At 37.4% G+C, this 18,868-nt stretch overlaps 1 protein-coding gene across 1 annotated transcript in view; it reads left to right on the top strand.

Moving 5' to 3' along the window:
- USH2A (usherin) overlaps positions 1-18,868 on the top strand; it is an 894,134-nt gene that overhangs the window by 139,520 nt on the left and 735,746 nt on the right. The window contains exons 9-10 of the mRNA XM_003419876.4: positions 1,583-1,778; positions 4,558-4,688. Of these exons, the coding sequence (XP_003419924.2) occupies positions 1,583-1,778; positions 4,558-4,688 (327 nt within the window). The remainder of the gene's footprint in view (positions 1-1,582; positions 1,779-4,557; positions 4,689-18,868) is intronic.

Genomic DNA, 18,868 nt, shown 5'->3' on the forward strand with positions numbered 1-18,868 from the left:
AACAGGGTACATGTTTAAAGTCTGTTGGTGACTGTTCACTGTACATCTGGTATTCAGTTCATTCACAGACAGAAAAGCGTGTAGTTGTGCTGGCTTCATGTCTCTCAGTGATAAAGTGATATGACATTAAAAAAAAATTAGTATTTGAAAAAAGGAAATTAGCCACTGAAGATGAAAGTGCTACAAAGAAAGTAAGTACTGAAAGTGAAACAAATTGAATGTAAATGGAATTATAGAAGAAATAATTGATCACAGCATTGCTGTTGGAGAGACTCTACATATGCAGCCATAGTAACTTGTTGAAAAAAAACTTATGCTAAATGAGGGAAGTGGGTGTGATGAACAAGGTGAAAGTATCCCAGAGGAAGTGATGACATCAAAAACTTCAATTAAACGTGAGGAATGTGTTTCTTAGTTCAATCAAGTATACGAGACCAAATGGACACCACCTGCCCAACAGCAAAGATGAGAAGGTAGGAAGGGACAGGAAAACTGGGGGTATGGACATGAAGCACCTAGGGTGGAAAAGGAAAGGGGGAGGGTGCTGACACATTGCAGGGATTGCAACCAATGTCACAAAACAATTTGTGTGTAACTTTAATGAAAAAGGAAAACAGAACAAAACACTTTAACTAGAGGAAAGTGGAGAGTTAGCAAAAAAGAGGAAGACCCTCAACAAGACGTATTGACACAGTGGCTGCAATAATAGGCTGAAGCATAACAACGATTGTGAGGATGGTGCAGGACTGGGCAGTGTTTCATCCTCTTGTACATAGGGTTGCTATGAGTCAGAACCTACTTGACAGTACCTGATGAGAACAACAACTCGGAGATATTTCACATTGAAAGCACCAAAAAAACCCCAAACCAGTTGGCGTCGAGTTGGTTCTGACTCATAGTGACCCTCTAGCATGGAGTAGAACTGTCCCATAGACTTTCCAAGGAGGGCCTGGCAGATTTGAACTGCCGATCATTTGGTTAGCAGCCATAGCACCTAACCACTACGCCACCAGGGCTTCCTATTGAAAGCACACAGGTTGAAATATCGGCATCTAATCTAAACTCAAAAACGAGTATGGCTGTTTGGCAAGGTAGACAAAGATGCTCATTTGGTATCATAGCTCTAGGATGAGAAGAAAGCAAGCACCATTCATACTACTCTTGATGAGTTTTTATAAAGAAATACAGTACTTTGATTTTCAAAATTTCTAATGCTGTAAATAACAGGCTACTAAATAAATGTGAGTTTTCGTCTTTCTATTTCCCTTTACACTTATAACTGACAGGGAGTTTTCATTGTTTTGACAATTTTTTTTAAAGATTGTGGAATAATCATAATTTTTCCAATGAATTATTCCAATAGCTTTGTACAATTTCAGCTTGCATGGTCACTTTTTTGAGCCCACACCACCATGCAAAGTAAGGACTGCTTGTAATATGTTGATTTCTGATTTATAAAAGATTTTTAAAAAAAGGTTGCTGGCTTTTAACTCTTTGATATAATCTTTAAATCTAGTGCAAGCATCTGATGTACAAATAAATAGAAAATAAATTTACAGCTTTATTTTTTTTATTGTTCTAGTGTGATCGCTGTTTGCCTCTGTATAATGACAAGCCTTTCCGCCAAGGTGATCAAGTTCACGCCTTCAATTGTAAACCCTGTCAATGCAACAGCCACTCCAGGAGCTGCCATTATGACATTTCAGTGGACCCTTTCCCGGCTGAGCACCGCAGAGGGGGTGGAGGGGTTTGTGATGATTGTGAGCATAACACTACAGGTAAATAGTAAACAACATAAGTTGCTGACTTGGCCTTTGAGGCCAAGTGCTTTTATATATATACAATACGTTCTATTTTAAATCATTGCTATCTTATTTAGGAAAGCCCTTTCAAGTTGTTAAGTGTGAAAATCAAAGTTAGTTCCCCAAATCTTCATTATCTCAAAGCATTAAGTAGTTTTCAGAACTAGAAGCCTAGTCTTAAAAAAAAAAAAAATAGTCTTAGACTGTATGATTTCAGGAAATTTATTTTTAAGGATTCACATCACTTGAATAAACCATGAATATATTTTGGATAACTCAGGACTGTTTAGTTTGAACACACATATCCTTAAAATAATTTTCCTTAGGTGTTACCCTTGTCTTTTATTACATTCTTATTCTCATATGGAGATGTTTATATTCATTCAAATTTGCATGGACGCTGGGAATCTAGCATTTTTCTTATTAAAAAAAACCAATTAAATGGAGAAGGTGATAATCATAGTCTTCTTCTAAAACCATAAGCATTTTATCTAGTCACTGAAAATTGATATTTTAGGAAAGGCCAGTATTTTAAGAGCAGAAATTGATAACATGTACATCTGAAAAATATAATGGCCCCATGCTGAAGGGTTTAAAAATGTGCTACTCTGTATCCTGAATGAATGAATTTATTAGATAATTACTGATAACCCAATATGTCACCAGAACTTGGCTAAGTGCTGGAGATATAAAGATGAACAAGATAATGAATTTTCCCGTCTTTGTAAGGATGACTGCATAGTGGGAAAGGCACATGATTACAGAAACAATTACAAAGTTGCACAAGAAGTGCTGAGTCCTGGCAAGTACAGCAGGAGTTAGCCAGGTGACAGAGTGAGGGGGGAGGGAATTGGGGGCATGGACAAAGGTTTCCAGCAAGAGGAGCAGGTTTTTCAACGGCCTGGAGGAGAGAGAAACATGGTACCCTTGAAAAACTGAAAGAAGAGCAAATGGCTGGTGGTAGGAAAAGATGACAGGGAAGAAAGCTGGGGCCAGACCACACGGGTTTAGAAGCCATGAAACGCGTGATAAAGAGTTTGGCTTTTATCCCAAGGTTGATGAGATGCTACTAAAGTGGTTTATACAGGAAATGGACACAATCAGTTTTGTTCTTTTAAAATATCATTCTGGCTGTAGAGTGGAGAATGGATTGGAGAATGCCAGCAGTGGTTTGGGAAGACCAGATAGGAGGATACTGCAATAGTCTACTGAGAAATGATGCTCAACTACATTTAAGAAAAGGGAGGCTAGAAGGATGAGGATTCAAGAGATACTTAGGATGGAAAAGTAGCAGCATATTGTGAGCAACTGGTTGTAGGATATAAGAAAGGAAGGTGGAGCAGTTAAGACTGATGCCTGTAACATTCAGCTTGAATAAGAAGGTCAAGTTGCGAAGATAGGAAACACAGGAAGAAGATAAGACTTAGAGGAGCAGATGACACGTTCTGTTTTGAACATGTTCTCTGTGTTTCCATGATACATAGGAGAACTCTCTTGTGGGCAGTGGGTTACACAGATATGAAGCCCCTTCTTCAAGGAAAGCCTTTAGTGATGCTTCAGAAAAGGTCAGGACCATCCGTATCCTCTCCTGGCACCTTATGTTTGTCACAGTTTGTGAATGTGTATTTATTCCTGTTACTATTAAATTGAGATTCATTTTACCAGCTAGATTGTGAGAAAGCTCCATGAGAAAGGCATAATGTGTATTTTGCTCACTACTGTGTTCCCCAGCACTTAGCATGGTGTTTGGAACGTGGTAATCATTCAATAAATATTCATTAAATAATAAATAAAGGAGGCAAATCTAGATTGGAGATATAGATTTGGGAGCCATCAGCATATGTAAATAGGAAATTTTCTAGAAATATTATAAATCCATTTAATTTTTAATTAGGCCACAGCCAATATTCATCAGGATGTGAGTTTTTGCTTGATTAAGTTGTTTTAGTAGTCTTCTAATATTGGGCCAATTTCAGCACTCTATGAGCAGAGAGCGTGATGTTTAATGTGTAACTGAAAGCCTTGAGTTTTATTTCAGTGGCCTTACATACTACCCAGACTCACTTTAGAAACTCCCCATAGCTTAGTTTTTCTCTTATGTAAAATGGCATGGGACAATTTCTAATTTAGAAATTGTAAACTGTAGGGATTACCCAATATACCAAATATGCCAGGCTATTCCAATAATCAACATGAAATTTACTTGATATATTTAAATATCCATTTCTATTTTCATATTTGAAATAAAAGAATAATGGCCATAAGCACTAACACATGTGTTTGTTTTAATCATTTTATTATTAGAATAATAAATTGTATTAAGGGCAGCCTCCATTCTGGAAAAAAAAAATTATTAGGGCTACATACCTTCTTGCTTCTAACTACATAACTATCATCTTCCATATATATAGAAATTTCTCATATTTAGATTAAGTGCCTGGTCCTTGAAATCGAGAAAACTTCTAAGTTTAGAAACAAACTTTTAAAATGTACCGGTCCTTACAAAGCACAGCTTTTTAGAAGTGTGCTGTTAAATAACAGATGGGAGTTTAATGAAGTAAAGCACAATTTGTAACAGGTTCATTGTTTCATATGCCCTGGGTCACTGAATTGGCAGGTAGAGATGAAAGGTGCATTAAAATGGACGTCCCGAAAATTACGGAATTCTCTCAGAGGAATACAGGCTTTAATTTTGAATGATGCAGCTGATTTGAATGAATTGGGAGTCGTAACGCATCGCCTTTCCCTGATGCAGGAAGGAACTGTGAGCTGTGTAAGGATTACTTCTTCCGACAAGTTGGCGCTGATCCTTCAGCCATCGATGTTTGCAAACCCTGCGATTGTGATACAGTGGGCACTAGAAACAGCAGCCTCGTTTGTGATCAGGTGAGCTCTTCTCTGCATTCAAGGTAAGAAATTGTCCCCTCTGTCAGAGGCTAATTTAGGACATGCTCTACCCGTGGAATTGACGACTGTGTTTATAGGGAGGTACTGTGTCTGGAGTCCCTAGGTGGTGCAGTTAATGCTCTTGGCTACTGACTGAAAGAGGTTTGAGTTCACACAGACTTGCCTTGGAAGAAAGGCCTGGTGATCTACTTCTGAAAATCCAGCCATTGAAAACTCTGCGGAGCATGGTTCTACTCTGACGCTCATGGGGTCACCACGCGTCAGGGTCAACTTGATGGCAGCTAATTTTTTGTGGGGAGGGTTACTCTATGTGTGCATTTCAAAGAGATGGCTGCTTTAGGCTACTTAGGTGGTTCTTTTTAATAAAGGTTCATTTTCTTTTTAATTTCACAAAGGTGAAAAAAAAATGAGGGGCAAAGGGTTCCAGGTAAATTAGGAGGTCAATTAAGTACATGTCTTGGAGTTATTGGTGAATTAATATTAACAGGTGATATTAATTAAACAAGAACAGTCTTTTTTTCTAAATTTCATAGAAGATAGTATAGCAAAGGTTTCTGACCCATTGATCCAAATGGACATTGATAGCTCTGCTTCTAAATTTGTTATTCTAATATTTTCTGTAGCTCAGAAGTGCAATGGATTTTTATGATTGTAATACTATTTTTTGGCAACATCACAAAGGTAGATATCTGACCAACATGAACACAAATTCTAAGTAACCTGGGTCAGAAAAAGCAGCTTTGTATTTAAACATATCTTCAGCTGGAGATTTTTACCTTTAGTAGTAGTACTAGTAAGTGAAAACTGTGAAAATAGATGAGCAAATTTATTGTAAAAAAAAATGAATCCAATGATTATAGTAATCTTTAATAATTATGTAATTTCTGGTAAACAATTGAGAATACAGTGGCCAGGAGCATAAACCACAACTCAGTTAAGGAAAAAAAAAAAAAAAAAAATTATTAAAGCTATCATTTGAAGATAACCAATTCAAGGCAAGATATATTTGTCATATAACTTTTAGCATGCATTAATAAAAACTGCTTTAATAAAAAAATCCCAACAATAACTAGGCCAAAATACTCATTTTAAACCTTCAAAGTAATCGTAGTATGTTAATAAACCAAAAAAAACCAAACCCACTGCCACTGAGTCAATAGCGACCCTAGAAGACAGAGTAGAACTGCCCCATAGCGTTTCCAAGGTGTGGCTGGTGGATTTGAACTGTGTACCTTTTGGTTAGCAGCCAAGCTCTTAACCACTGCACCACCAGGGCTCCAGTATGTTAATAGGAGAACATTATATGCTTCATTGGAGAGCTGAAAAGTAGGAGAATACTTAACAAAGACAGTTTCTACTGTTTTTATTTTACAATATTGAGGCCTATTTTCCCAGAAAATCATATTACAATTTATGTATATCGATTAGTAAAATCTGACTGCGTCCTTGCACATCTCATCTCTACACATCTCCCCTGAATTTTCAGCATGGCTGTCTTTTGCTTGTCATTCAAGTCTCAATTCAAAGGTATCTCACCGGCCACACAATTACAGAACATTCCCAGGTCACTGTCTTTCACGTCGCACCATGTTATTTTTGTTAGTCTTTATATCGTTGTCTGACATTATCTTTATCTGTTTACTTGCCTTCTGTCTCCTTGTCCACCATGAACAGTCACATAAACACCCAATACCTATTTGTGAATAAATGTTGAATGAATGAAGAGAGATTCTGTCTGAGCACTGATCTCATAGTCAGATGCTCATTTAAAATGGTAACTATAATAATTTGAACAGTATGCAAAATTTTCATCTAAAGAACCATTTTTGTCCCTGAAGATCTAAGGTCAGATAACTTTGGTTATTGTACTGAGAGATTGTGAACTAAAGTTCTACCTCCCAAAGTCTCATTTACATGTCATAACCCATATGAACTAAAGTGTATGTCTCTCAAACCCAAAACTCAGATGTGTAGGAGGTAAAACTTTATATGTCTGAACTCAATTAGATTTTTTTTTCAAGTCCATTTCATTAGAGTAGGAGACAATTTTGGATAGTGCTGAAAATTGGAAAGATGTATAGGTTTAACAGCTGGGTATGTGAGGGAGAAAAAAAAAAAGCCTGACCACGGCCAATTTCAAGTTACCAATCAGATGGCACTGATCGTGGAGTTGGGAAGAGGTATGCGTAATTTCTCATGAGCCAGGAAAAGCTGCTCCAGCACAATACTGGTTCAGGATATCTTTCCCTGCCTCCCATGAGAAACATCTAATTCTTGGGTGGGATTATGGATGATTATACCCAGGACAAAGGCATCTGAGAAGGTTGGAGCCTCTTTTGCCCTTAATGTCATCAACCCACATAGACATCCTCTGAAATCTAGAAGCTCTGCCCAGGAGGAACCTGCACAAAAATCCTCTATGGCCAGAGAAAAAAATCCCTTCTTTTTTTGACAATTGAAAGTGTCTGCAGTATGTCCACCTGCTCCATACTTGAATTGTTGCATGCTGTCGAGTGGATTCCAACTCATAGTAATCCTATATGAAAAATAGAACTGCCCCATAGGGTTTCCTAGGCTGTAATCTTTATGGGAGCAGATCACCAGGACTTTTCTCCTCTGGAGCTGCTGGTGGGTTCAAACTGCCAACCTCTCAGCAGCTGAGCACTTAAACTTTGAGCCACCAGGGCTCCATACTTATAACCCCTAAATGAAAACTGGTAACTGAAAATACCTACCCATTTACAGTCTATGGTCAGCCCACTCAATGCAGAGAGAAATCTATTGGAGAAATAAAACTAAAGAATTGAAAGGAAATTTTACCTATACCAATTAATTGAATTACTAATGTAAAAATGTAACTTAGATCTTAATTCTTAAATATAATATAACCTATTATTACTATCTGTTTATGAAGTCAACAGTACAAAATAGAAAAATTAAGATGAATGAAGAGAGCAACTGATCTTGGAAGAAATAATTTAGAGAACAAAAGAAAACTTAAAAACGATTCCACTTAGTATAAATTGAGGTTCAAAGGGATATAAAAACCATTAAATCATAAGGATTCTACCTAAAAGCAGCCAGAGAAAATTGGAAATTTTAAATATAATGATAATTAAAAAAAAAATTTGCATTGTTTAAAACCAAGTTTGAACCTTGAAATATAAAGCTGAGGAAATTTTATAGAACACAAGACAAAAAGACAAAGACATAGAAAATGAGCAAAAAAACCTAAGTTTTATGTCACCAGAGTCCCAGAAAAAGGAGGAAGAGGGTAAAGGTGAAAAAAGAATTTGAAGAAATAATGGCTGAAAATTTCCAAATTTTTTTTTTTTTACCGGGGATGGGGAGGGGACTCTAAACCTACAGATTAAAAAGCTAAGTGAACCCTTAACAGTGTGAACCCAAAGAAATTCAGTTCAAACACAGCATCGTCAAACTTCTGAAAACTAAAGACAAAGAAAAATCTTAAAAGCAACCAGAGGGAGAGAATACATTACCTATGGGAGAAAACATTTCCAGTGACAGCAGATTTCTCATCAATAATCATGGGGGTCAGAAGGAAGTGGCATGACATTTGTGAAGGGCTGAAAGAGAATTTGCAACACTAAATTCTATATTCAGTGAAAATGTCTTTTGGAAATGAAGAGGACATCATAACATTCTCAGATGAAGAAAAAGTAAGAAGATTTGTCTCCAGCAAAACTACCTGAGAGATTGGCTAAAGGAACTTCTCCCAACAGAGAGGAAATGATAAATGAGAAATCTTAAAATATCTGGGAAGAAGAAACATTACAATAAGTTAAATTATTAGTAAATACAATACCTCTTGATTTTTCTTATTATGTTTAATGGTATAAGCAAAAATTATCACTGCCTAATGCAGTTTGTAAATATTAGAGATAATATTTAAGACAATTATATTAAAAATGACAGAGAGTAAACAGATGTAAAGGGAGGTAAAGTTTTTGTATTTTACTCAAAAATGGAAAAATACTAAAATCAGCAGACTTTGATGTATATATATGAGACCTGCAGCAACTATAAAAAATCTATACAAAGAGAGATACACTTAAAAGCACTACAGAGAAATCAAAATGAAATTCTAAAAAATGTTCAAGTAAACCATAGAAAGGATGGCAAAAGGAAATGCAGAAATGAAAAACAGAGAACAAACAAATAATAAAAAATAAAATGGCAGACTTAAGCCTTAATACATCAATAATAACAGTAAATGCAAATGACCTAAACCAATTAAAAGACAAATTGGCAGAATGGAAGAAAAAAAAAAAATGACCCACTATTTGCTCTCTTCAAGACACTCACTTCAAATATAATGATATATATAAATTGAACATAAAAGGATGGGAAAAAATTTATACTGTGTAAAAAATAATCAAAAGAAAGCAAAACTGGGTGTATTGGTATCAGATAATGTGTACTGCAGAGCAAAGAAAATTTCCTGCCACAGAGAAAGACATTATGTAATGTCTTTCTGGATCATTGCAAAGATCAATAAAATTCACAAGCCTCTAGCAAGAATGACCAAAAACAAAAAAAAAAAAAAAAAAAAAAAGAGAGAAATCATAAATTACTAATGGTAGACATGAAACAGTAAATAGCTCAAAGATCTTGCAGATATCAAAAAGATAATAAGAGAAGACTTCTAATAACTTTACACACATACATTTAAAACTTACATTTGCACACTTCCTCAAAAAGTACAAATTGCCACAAACAACCCAACATAGTGTAGATAATATGAATACTCCTACAACTATTCAAGGAAACTGAACTGTAATTAAAAACCCCCTGAAAAAGAAATCTCCAGGCACAAATGTCTTCACTGTAGAATTCTACCAAACCTTTAAAGAAGAATAGACACCAGTTCCGTACACTCTCTTTCAGAAAACAAAAGAGTAAGGAATGCTTCTCAGCTTATTTTATGAAGTTAGTATTACCCAGATATCAAAACCAAAGACAGCACACAAAAACAAAACCGTAAACCAATATCCTGCATAAATATAGATACACGAATTCTTAAAATTTTAGCAAATAGAATTCAGAAATATATTCAAAGAATTATACGCAAAGGCAGGAGCCCTGGTGGCACGGTGGTTAAGAGCTCAGCTGCTAACTAAAAGGTAAGCAACTCAAATCCACCTACTTGGGAACCCTGTGGGGCAGTTCTACTCAGTCCTGTAGGATCACTATGAGTTGGAATTGATTTGACGGCAACGGGTTTTTATACACAAACGCCAACTTGGTTTTATTCCAGGGATGCAATGCTTGTTTAGTATTTGAAAATCAATATGATCCATTATATTAGCAACATAAAGGAAAAATATCACATGATCATAATAATTGATGTAGAAATAGTATTTGACAAAATTCAACACCCATTCATGGTAAACCTTCAAAGAAAACTAGGTATAGAGAAGGAGTTCCTTAACTTGAAAAAAAGCAACTATAAAAAATATCTACAGCTAAAAACAAACAAACAAACCTGTTGCCATTCAGTGGATTCCATGGAAGATATTACTTTCTCCTAAAATTGGAATGAGCCAAGAATGTCCACTTCATCACTGGTATTCAACACGTACAGCAAGTTCTGGCCAAAATAGTAAGGCAAGAAAAAGGAATAAAAGGCACACTGATTGGAAAGGAAGAAATAAAACTGTCCCTGTCTTCAGATTACATGATGGTCTATTTAGAAAATCCCAAGGAATATACAAAAACAAAACAAAACAAAAAATAAAAACAAATGAACAAAGAAACTCCTAGAACAAGTAAGTGAGTTCAGCAAGGTTTTGAGACAGAAGATGAACATACAAAAACCAATTGTATTTCTATATGCTGGCAATGAATGCATGGACACCAAAATTAAAAATACGATACCATTTACTATTGCTCAAATAATGAGATAGGTGTAAATCTAACAAAACGTGCAAAATTTGTAGACTGGAAAGGACAAAATGCTGATGAAAGAAAGCAAAGAAAATCAACGTAAATGGAAGAAAACAGTAAAAATGTAATTCTCCCACCAATTGATACACATGTTTTAGTAGGAAATTCCTATGTAAATCCTAGAAAGCTTTTTTTGGATATACAGAAAATATTATTCTAAACTGTATATGGAAATTTTGGAATAGCTGAAGTTTAGAGTTGTTAAGGCAGTTTTGAAAACAAAGACTAAAGTGGGAGGAATTACTCTACCTGATCTCAAAATGAGACTAAGTGGGCACACCAGCCCAGGGGCAAGGATGAGAAGGCAGGAGGGGACAGGAAAGCTGGCAATGGGGAACCCAAGGTCGAGAAATGGAGTGTTGACATGTCATGGGGTTGGCAACCAATGTCACAAAACAATATGCAAATTAATTGTTTAATGAGAAACTAATTGCTCTGTAAATCTTCATCTAAAGCACAATTGAAAAAAAAAGAAAAAGAACTGGCTGGTGCCTGGCAACCACTACTGAACGTTTGGATCAAAGGTTCTAAAGAAGAGTCCTCATCAAAATGGAGAAAACGCAGAACAGAATTTCCAGTTCACACTGAATCCAGACTTTTTGGAGCCATTGTGGCTGGATGAACTCCCAAAACTGTTACCCTGAGATAACCTTTAAACCTTAAACCAAAAATATCCCCTGAAGTCATCTTTAAACCCAACAACCCCCCCCCCAAAAAAAACCCCAAACCCGTTGCTGTCGAGTGGATTCTGACTCATAGCGACCCTATAAGACAGAGTAGAACTGCCCCATAGGCTTTCCAAGGAGCACCTGGTGGATTCAAACTCCTGACCTTTTGATTAGCAGCCATAGCTCTTAACCACTACACCACCAGGGTTTCCAAACCCAACAACAGATTAGCGTAATTAGTTTAAAAAAAAAAGTCTGCCTTGCGATCTCAAGGCTTATTATATTGTGTGGCATGGACAAGGGGTAGACCCACAGATAAATGGAACAGAAAAGAGAACCCAGATATGTTGTTGTTGTTGTTGTTAGGTGCCGTTGAGTTGGTTCTGACTGATAGTGACCCTATGCACAACAGAACGAAACACTGCCTGGTCCTGAGCCATCCTTAAAATCGTTGATGTGCTTGAGCTCATTGCTGCAGCCACTGTGTCAATCCACCTGCTTGAGGGTCTTCCTCTTTTCCATTGACCCTGTACTCTGCCAAGCATGATGTCCTTCTCCAGGGACTGATCCCTCCTGACATGTCCAAGGTATGTAAGACGCAGTCTTGCCATCCTTGCTTCTGAGGCGCATTCTGGCTGTACTTCTTCCAAGAAAGATTTGTTCGTTCTTTTGGCAGTCCGTGGTATGTATATCCAACATTCTTCGCCAACACCACAATTCAAAGGCGTCAATTCTTCAGTCTTCCTTATTCATTGTGCAGCTTTCACATGCATATGATGTGATTGAAAATACCATGGCTTAGGTCAGGCGCACCTTAGTCTTTAAGGTGACATCTTTGCTCTTCAACACTTTAAAGAGGTCCTTTGCAGCAGATTTACCCAATGCAATGCATCTTTTGATTTCTTGACCGCTGCTTCCATGGCTGTTGATTGTGGATCCAAGTAAAATGAAATCCTTGACAACTCCAATCTTTTCTCCACTTATCATGATGTTGCTCATTGGTCCAGTTGTGAAGATTTTTGTTTTCTTTATGTTGAGGTGCAGTCCATACTGAAGGCTGTGGTCTTTGATCTTCATTAGTAAGTGTTTCAGGTCCTTTTCACTTTCAGCAAGCAAGGTTGTGTCATCTGCATAATGCAGGTCGTTAGTGAGTCTTCCTCCAATCCTGATGGCCCATTCTTCTTCATGTAGTCCAGGTTCTCATATTATTTGCTCAGCATACAGATTGAATAGGTATGGTGAAAGAATACAACCCTGACACACACCTTTCCTGACTTTAAACCAATCAGTATCCCCTCGCTGTGTATGAACAACTGCCTCTTGGATCTATGTAAAGGCTCCTCATGAGCACAATTAAGTGTTATGGAATTCCCATTCTTCGCAATGTTATCCATAATTTGTTATGATCCACACAGTTGAATGCCTTTGCACAGTCAATAAAAAACAGGTAAACATCCTCCTGGTATTCTCTGCTTTCAGCCAGGATCTATCTGACATCAGCAATGATATCCCTGGTTCCATGTCCTCTTCTGAAACTGGCCTGAATTTCTGGCAGTTCCCTGTCGATATACTGCTGCAGCTGTTTTTGAATGATCTTCAGCAAAATTTTGCTTGCGTGTGATATTAATGATATTGTTCTATAATTTCTGCATTCAATTGGACCACCTTTCTTGGGAATAGGCATAAATATGGATCTTTTACATTGAGTTGGACAGGTAACTGTCTTCCAAACCTCCTGGCATAGACGAGTGAGCACTTCCAGTGCTGCATCCATTTGTTGAAACATCTCATTGGTATTCTATTAGTTCCTGGAGACTTGTTTTTTGCCAGTGCCTTCTCTTCCTTCAGTACCATTGGTTCCTGATCATATGGTACCTCTTGAAATGGTTGAACGTCGACCAATTCTATTTGGCATAATGACTGTGTATTCTGTCGATCATCTTTTGATGCTTTGTGCGTCATTTAATATTTTTTCTGTGGAATCCTTTACTATTGCAACTCGAGGGTTGCATTTTTTCTTCAATTCTCTCAGTTTGAGAAATGCTGAGTTTATTCTTCCATTTTGGTTTTCTATCTCCAGCTCTTTGGGCATGTCATTATAATACTTTGTCTTCTCAAGCTACCCTTGGAAATCTTCTATTCAGTTCTTTTACTTTATCATTTCTTCCTTTTGCTTTAGCTACTCAGCATTCAAAAGAAAGTTTCAGAGTCTCTTCTGATGTCCCTTTTGGTCTTTTTTTCTTGTCATTTTAGTGATCTTCTGCTTTCTTCATGTGTGATGTCCTTGATGTCATTCCACAACTTGACTAGTCTTTTGTGATTACTGTTCAATGCATCAAATCTATTCTCGAGATGGCCTCTAAATTCAGGTGGGATATACTCAAGGTTGTACTCGGCTCTCGTTGACTTGTTCTAATTTTCTTTAGTTTCAACTTGAACTTGAGTATGAGCAACTGATTGTCTGTTCTGAAATCAGCCCCTGGCCTTGTTCTGACTGATGATATTGAGCTTTTCCATTGTCTCTTTCCACAGACATAGTTGATTTGATTCCAGTGTATGCCATCCGGCAAGGTCCATGTGTATAGTTGCCGTTTATGTTGGTGAAAAAAGGTATTTGCAATAAAGAAGTTGTTGATCTTGCAAAATTCTATCATGTGATCTCAGGCACCGTTTCTATCACCAAGGTCGTATTTTCCAACTACCAATCCTTCTTCTTTTTTTGTTTTCAACTTTTTCATTCCAATCACCAGTAATTATCAATGCATCCTGATTGCATGTTTGATCAATTTCAGACTGAAGAAATTGGTAAAAATCTTCAATTTCTTCATCTGTGGCCTTTTTTATTTTTTTTTGTGGCCTTAGTGGTTGATGTGTAAATTTGAATTATAGTTGTACTAACTGGTCTTCTTTGTAGGCATATGGATGTTATCCTATTACTGACAGCATTGTACTTCAGGATAGATCTTCAAGTGTTCTTTTTGACAATAAATGCAACACCATTCTTCTTAAAGTTGTTATTCCCAGCATAGTAGATCATCTGATTGTTCGATTCTAAATGGCTAATACCAGTCCATTTCAGCTCACTAATGCCTAGGAGATCGATGTTTATGCATTCTATTTCATTTTTGATGATTTCTAATTTTCCTAGATTCGTACTTCATACATTCCAGGTTCTGATAATTAATGGATGTTTGCAGTTCTTTCTTCTTATTTTGAGTCATGCAACATCAGCAAATGAAGGTCTTGAAAGCTTGACTCCATCCATATCATTAAGGTCAACTCACTTTGAGGAGGTAACTCTTCCCCAGTCATCTTTTGAGTGCCTTCCAACCTGGGGGCACTATCTCAGACAATGTTTTGTTGCTATTCATAAGGTTTTCACTGGCTGATGATTTTCAGAAGTAGACTGCAGGGTTCTTCTTCCTAGTTTGTGTCAGTCTGGAAGCTCAGCTGACACCTGTCCTCCATGGGTAACCCTGCTGGTATCTGAATACCAGTGGCATAGCTTCCAGCATCACAGGAACACGCAAGCCCACACAGTATGACAAACTGACAGACATGTGAGGGAATCACCCGTAATATAATATTTAATATGTAAAATAAAAAGAAGTTCAAGACAGTAGACAATACTAAATATAAGAACTGACAGATAATTATGAAGCAAAGAAATAACTGAAGTCAAAATAAGGAATCTGTTGGTCTCTGATGGTGTCAAATGATAATTTCCTTTAAGTATATGCACCCAAATCCGTTGCTGTTGAGTTGATTCCAACTCAGAGCAACCCTCTAGGACAGCGTAGAACTGCCGCATAGGGATTCCAAGGAGTGGCTGATGGATTTGAATTGTCAACATTTTGGTCAGCAGCTGAGCTCTTAGCCACTGTGCCACCAGGGCTCCTTAAAATTTTTGGTTTTATATATACAAATGGTCTTAATTCTTCTCATTTTCTCGTGCTTTAAGCACAGAGACAAAGTGTATATATTATTGTTACATGTTGAAATTCTGTCTCAAGTATACCTTGCCTAAATAATGTATTAAAAGATTTCTAAAAATGCTTACTGTCATTTTCAATAGGATAACAGAATACATGCTAAAAAAGTTGTTAATAATGTCCGAATTATAAACTTTAAAATTGATTTCAAGGACATTTTATAGATTTATGCAGTTGTAATCCTTAATAATATTAGGGAGCATACAAGGAAATTAGGCAGTAGTTCAAGATTCATTTTGTTATATCTCAGGAATCAAGCCAGCCCCAAATGGCCTGACTGCCTGTGCTGTGTGCTCTGTATTCTGGAAGGGAACTTTCCCTTTGGCAGTTGTCATTTGAAGCTCAATCCAATCTCATAAGATATGGCATTTTTGCCTTAGTCTTCTATAAGAAAGCTGTAATTCTTTCTTATATGAATGCCAAGATCTTGAGAATGGCATGAAGTCATGCTCTGAGTCACTGAACCTAAAAACGCTAATGCCAAAGGCAAGACACCAAGAACATTTAAAGCACAATAATAATATTAACATTAATGATAGAGAGGAAAATGAAGAGGAGTTATTATTGAGGGGTTCTTAATATAGAGTCTCTGGACCCCTAGCGTTACATGGATGAGTTTTAGAGCATCAGTGTACCTCTCTAAAATTTTTGGAGGAGTGTCTTTGTCTTTTTGAGGGGAGAGCTTTCAGTATTTTCATCAGATCCAAAAGGTGTCTAAAAAAAAAAACCCAACCAAACCCAGGGCCGTCGAGTTGATTCTGACTCATAGCGACCCTATAGGACAGAGTAGAACTGCCCCACGGAGTTTCCAAGGAGCGCCTGGTGGATTACAAACCAAAAAAAAAAAAAAAAAACCATTGCACTATGGAGAAGAACTACTGGGTTGCTATGAGTTGGGATCAACTTGACGGCAATGGGTTTTGGTTCTGGGTTTATGGAGAAGTCCATTTATCTTATGAATTAAGAAAAAAGGAAAAAAACATTTCTGTTGAGTCAATTCTGACTCATAGTGACCCTCTGGGACAGAGTAGAACTGCCCCCTAGGGTTTCCACGGAGTGGCTGGTGGATTCTGACTGTCTACTGTCTTATGAATAGGAGTAGCTGTTACTCCAAGTACCTGTCATGAGAGTTTCCCAGCATGCTAATGTGCTTCCTTCTTGTTTCCTTTGAACTCAGTGCAGGAGTTGTTTGTCATGTGTCCTGAGTTTGGAGCTTGGCCACACTTCCCCTTTTTTTCATCTAGTGAGGTTTAGGTCCAAATGAACCACCTGAAGTCCCAGGCTGATTAACACTTGGCTGTACCCTGAGGTATACGGAGAAGGGCCTAGAACCCACATTTAAAATGCATATCTGGAGATCCCAGTCTACTTCTGACTCAAAGTGGGAGCAAACTCTCTGGCTCCAACCTGCCCCTCTGCTGGCCCTGCCCTTTCATAGGTCTTCTGGTGTTCTGGTGTTGCTGTAGCCACCTCCACAGAAGATTCTACGGTGATGAAGTGAGGAGACTGAAGTGAGAGTCCTTAGCATACAGCTGATTAGCATTGAAGGCATTCAATAAATATTAGTTGAGTGCTTACTTGCTTGCAGTTTTCTCCGTGCCTCTTACCTTCTCTCCCTCTTACTTGGCTGGGTTCTTGGAACTAGCTCTGAGGAAACCATGAGGGTCCAGCCACAACAGTCAATGTGTAGGTCCGCCGGAGAAGTGCTTCACAGACTTTTAAAGTGTATGTGAATATTCCAGGTGTCTTTTAAAAATGCAGATTCTGATTCAGGAGATCTGTGGTAGGGCCTGATTCTACATATCTCCAAGCTCCCAGATGATGACATTACTGCTGGTCTGTGGACCACTCTGTAACAACTAAGGAGCTAGACCTTTGTCTATCAAAGATACATGACAGACTAAGGAAGCTGGATGTGGATGTGTGTGTGCTGGGCGGTATGGGTATACACACATGTATACCCCTGGCCAGGCATGGGCTTACTCTTTTCCGTCCTCTTAGTCTCATCTTAAAATCAAATGGTTTTCTAAGTTTTCCACGCCACTGCACTTCTGTTAAATTAGGGTTGAATGGTTCCCTAAACCCTGTCTTTGAAATTAGAGGACATAACCTGAGCCACTTTTTAAAAATTGAAAAAAAAAAAATTAAAAAGAAAGTCTAAAAGTTGGCTGAAAACTGAAAATATAGTTGTAATTACATAAACAAAGAGAATGGTTGACTGCAATGCTCAGTAAGCCATCCGTAGACTGCTGCATAGAGCTAGAACAGAGAGGAATGATAAAGAGACATTAACAAACTTATGAATAAGGCAGGAGACTAGGGATTGAAATGAAGTAGGTGAAATGGAAAGACATCAGTGAAGGAAGTATTTCCAGGTCCAACCTATGGAAGATGGAATCATAAGGAATAAGAACCCTATTCATGACAATTAATTGCTCTGTCTGGTGATAATTTAAGGGAATTACTTTAAAAAATGGAGCAGAATATAGTTGTTCTTCATAATGTATCCTTTCCTGCAGTTCATCGATGCTTTCTCATATGCTCAGAATTAAATATCTGTCATTAATTATCACTACATGTCCAAAAGTCACCTTATGAATTTTCTAGAAAAAATATTACCTTATATTTTGTGTGACCCAAATGCTAAGTAGATCTCCAGGCCTTTCTTCCTAGTTTGACTTAGTCTAGAAGCTCCGCTAAAACTTACTCAGCATTATAGCAACATTCAACATTCAAGTCTCCACTGACAGATATGTGATGATTGGAAAGGGAGCACATCGACCAGGAATTGAACCCAGGTCTTCCATATGAAAGGCAAGAACTACCAGGGCTTCCCATACCAAGGGCTGTTGTTGTTGTTAGGTGCCTTCTAGTCTGTTCTAACTCATAACAACCCTATGTACAACAGAACGAAACACTGCTCTGTCCTGTGCCATCCCTCACAGTCGTTGCTATGCTATTGTTGCAGCCACTGTTTAATCCATCTCATTGGGAGCCTTCCTCTTTTTCATTGACCCTCACTTTAACAAGCATGATGTCCTTCTCCAGGGACTGATCCCTCCTGATAACATGTTCAAAGTATGTGAGACAAAGTGTCACCATCCTTGACTCTAATGAGCATTCCGGCTATACTTCTTCTAAGACAAATCTGTTTGTTTTTCTGGCAGTCCATAGTATATTCAATATTCTTGGCCAACACCGTAATTCAAAGGCATCTGTTCTTCTTTGGTGTTCCTTATTCATTGTCCAGCTTTCACATACATATGAGGTGATTGAAAACAAAAAAAGATCATCAAACCAAAGAAGTTAACTTTTCTAAAACTGCATTTCTATGAGACATTAACATAAAACATTTAGTCATGTTGGAGATTTTTTTTAATGCTACAGAGAGATCTTTGATTTGGATAAAATCAAAGTACCATTTTGTTAATAACCATTATATTAATTTTGCAGCCAATTATAAGACCATACTGCATAGTTGTGCCATTCAGATGACATTTATGAAATGCTCTAATTTAACGTGGTGACATAT

The sequence above is a fragment of the Loxodonta africana genome, chromosome 25, assembly GCF_030014295.1.
Source record: "Loxodonta africana isolate mLoxAfr1 chromosome 25, mLoxAfr1.hap2, whole genome shotgun sequence".
NCBI classification, from domain to species: domain Eukaryota; kingdom Metazoa; phylum Chordata; class Mammalia; order Proboscidea; family Elephantidae; genus Loxodonta; species Loxodonta africana.